Source organism: Citrus clementina, unplaced genomic scaffold (genome assembly GCF_000493195.1).
Source record: "Citrus clementina cultivar Clemenules unplaced genomic scaffold, Citrus_clementina_v1.0 scaffold_6, whole genome shotgun sequence".
NCBI classification, from domain to species: Eukaryota; Viridiplantae; Streptophyta; class Magnoliopsida; order Sapindales; family Rutaceae; genus Citrus; species Citrus x clementina.
Genome location: NW_006262139.1, coordinates 5,248,445 through 5,251,374, shown reverse-complemented (window position 1 = coordinate 5,251,374; position 2,930 = coordinate 5,248,445). Strand labels below are relative to the sequence as shown.

At 35.3% G+C, this 2,930-nt stretch overlaps 1 protein-coding gene across 1 annotated transcript; it reads right to left on the bottom strand.

Moving 5' to 3' along the window:
• Positions 1-1,574: 1,574 nt before the first annotated feature.
• LOC18038553 (zinc finger protein ZAT5) lies at positions 1,575-2,647 on the bottom strand. Its single transcript, XM_006428399.2, has one exon. The coding sequence runs from the start codon at positions 2,509-2,511 to the stop codon at positions 1,609-1,611; it is 903 nt and encodes a 300-aa protein (XP_006428462.2). The 5' UTR covers positions 2,512-2,647; the 3' UTR covers positions 1,575-1,608.
• Positions 2,648-2,930: the final 283 nt, after the last annotated feature.

Below are 2,930 nucleotides of genomic sequence, written 5' to 3'. Positions count from 1 at the left end.
CTTGCTTAGGAGTGAGAACAAGACAAAAGGAAAAACTAGGTATAAGTTGGAGAACTTGGATCCTTGTAAAATTTAATGAACTTAAGTTGTGTAAGCTTTTGCTTTATGAAATCACATGGCTTGTATATAAATAACACTATAGATCATTGGTTAAAGATTATTTTAACGGATAAATTATGACACGGCTTCACCTTGAAGGTCCTCCCTAGTTGATGATTACATTTTTGTTTTCTTTTTGTAGGTTTATACATAGGAACTAACTCGATTGTTAGCAATGATTTTTCCAGGTTCGAATCTCACCAATATGCTCGCATTAAATAAAAAATGGTGGTTATGATACCCATTTATATGGGTTTGCTCGATAGTCTTTATTTTCTATTTGTTCAAGAATCAAAGGGGGAAAAAAACCAATTAAATTTTGAATTATAAGTTTATATGGTAGCCGATTAATCTTGATTTGTATGTATATACATATAGTCCCGTACGAACGTACTCACAGATTTTAAGATACAGGTGTTATGGCAGATGGAAAATGTGAACTCCTACATAAAATAAAAATATACTACCTTTTAATAAATTTGAGTTTTTGTATTTATGGAACATCCTCCCTTTATTAAATAAGGAAATCATCAAATGTCAATTATAAATTTGAATATTGAACTCATTTAAATTGTGCTATGTTATAAAAATCTCATACCGCATTATGTTTAAAACAAGACACCAATAAGATTTAATCTCATAAATTGTTACCAATCATAATATGGTAAAACATCGACAGTATATATATAGGGATGAAAATATGAAAAATCGTTAATGAGACCAAACTATAGGGATGAAAAGTACTTTTACCCTTTTGTGTTTGGCAAAAGTTATGGGACAGATTAAATTAATTAACATGTTAAGATTTGACAAAGAACTATTTTGTGGTGCACGGAGCAATTTGAGAAAAAGTCAGCGAACTAGTAGAAAAATCGTATTACTCATATATAAGTGTGATAACAACTTTCATTCATTGAACGAACATAGCAATGATGTGATATGTCCATCACACTCTCAGCTTGAAACCATGGAGGGGGGTAAGAACAAATACTGTTAATTGATTACTTCACTCGTTACTAGCTTGGAGAGTATAACGGAAGAGTTTTAAAGATATACAGATATGGATCCTTAAAGAAAGGGCAGTTAGATAGCTACTGGCTCTGGCTTTGCAAACCATTCTTTTAAATTTGCATCATATTAAATGAGACTGACAGACAAAGACGGTGAGTTTAGCTTTCTCGCAAACCAAACAACACAACAGCAACAGAATCTAATCCACCACCACTTTCTTTCTTGTGATTTTGTGGCGCCAAACACATTCTCCAAGATAATTACATCTTTTCTTTTTCATCTTTCAACACTTTGATCAATCAAAAGTTACAGAAACATCACTAATTAATCAATTAAAGTACGATCAATCACTTGATTCCCCAAAAAATACAAAGAATAAAAAGAATAAGTAATTGTGAGTTACATCAATTAGAGAAAATAGCAATGTTAATATTTCACATTTGGCTTTTAATTTGTAACAGAATTTCAGAAAATTATAAGAAAAAAGGTTTTTGCCCTTTAGTAATGGCAATCAACCAAAGGAGATGCTGAGAAGATTATAACTTGTTCTTTGGAAGCAAAGGCAAATTTGGATTCGCGGCGATCATCTTCTGGGGCTGGGAGATTAAGATCTAATTGTAGAATATTTCTTGGTTTCTTAGCTTGTTGAGATTGACGATCGAGACTACTACTTGTACCCATACTCAATGCTGTTGTTGAGGTCGTAAAAGCCCTGTGCCGTCTCATATGCCCTCCTAAGGCTTGCCCAGAAGAGAACTCAGCACCACATATGGAACACTCATGAACCTTATTAGCCTTATTGTTGGTTCTCGCACATAAATTAGCAGCATCTCTATTGTTTGCCATTTGTAAAGAAAGGGTTGTGCTCATATTGCTGAAACGATCATCTTCTTCATCCATTAACACAAAGGCTTTCTTACTTGCTTCAATGTTATTATTTATTACCTTAGGTTTCTTGTGACTCGCTCTGTGTCCACCTAGTGCTTGAAACGAAGGAAAGCATCGGTTACACGTCTTGCACTGGTAAACATATAAACCCGTAGCCACAGCCGCAGCCTTGCTAGTTGTAGCCGGTTGGTCAAGATGATGAGATGATGATGATGATGAAATTTTCTTGGCATCTCCTTGAGCTAAAAGTATCAGACAATTAGCCATATCCTCTTCTTGTTCAGTAGTCGTTGCGAATTCAACAGAGGTGGTAGGAGAATTAGTACTGAATATTCTTTCACCTTCACCCCCACTTTCTAGGGAACTAGAACAGCTATAAACCATAGCCATTGCTAGCGGAGACTGCGGCCTTGGCCTCTTTGTTCGCTTCCCTTTCATTATTATTTGCGTTTGGTCTTTAGGCCCCATCATCTCATCTTCCTCTTGATGAGCTTCATCGGCCATCATCATCATATATATCACGAAAATTCAAGAGAAAGAAAGAATGGGGTGGGAGCAAAAGCAGGATATTTGTGTTAATATATAGATAAAAAGAAAGAGATGAAAAGAAAGAGAGTCAAAGGATGATTAAGAGTAGTAACCGTGGCCAGTCTTGCGTTTTCCAACATTGGAAGTTAGATTATGTATATATATAGGCAAAATACAGAGGGCATAGAGAATGGAGTGAGATAGGAGAGGGAAAGGGGAATTAATAAGATGCAATGTAAGTATTAGGAGGCGAGGAAACGAGTAAGATTCGGTTGGCTTTCAAGCAAACCCATTACTTTTTTCTAACGATTCCCTTTTGGTGGATTGCTTTGCAAGCCTGGAACCACATAATTTTCCCTCCTTTTTCTCTCCTTTTTTTGGCTTTATTTGCTTATGTTTCCGTT

Bases quoted from the DNA above. Each gene is read 5' to 3' on its own strand.
- LOC18038553 (XM_006428399.2), bottom strand. From the start codon at position 2,511: ATGATGATGATGGCCGATGAAGCTCATCAAGAGGAAGATGAGATGATG.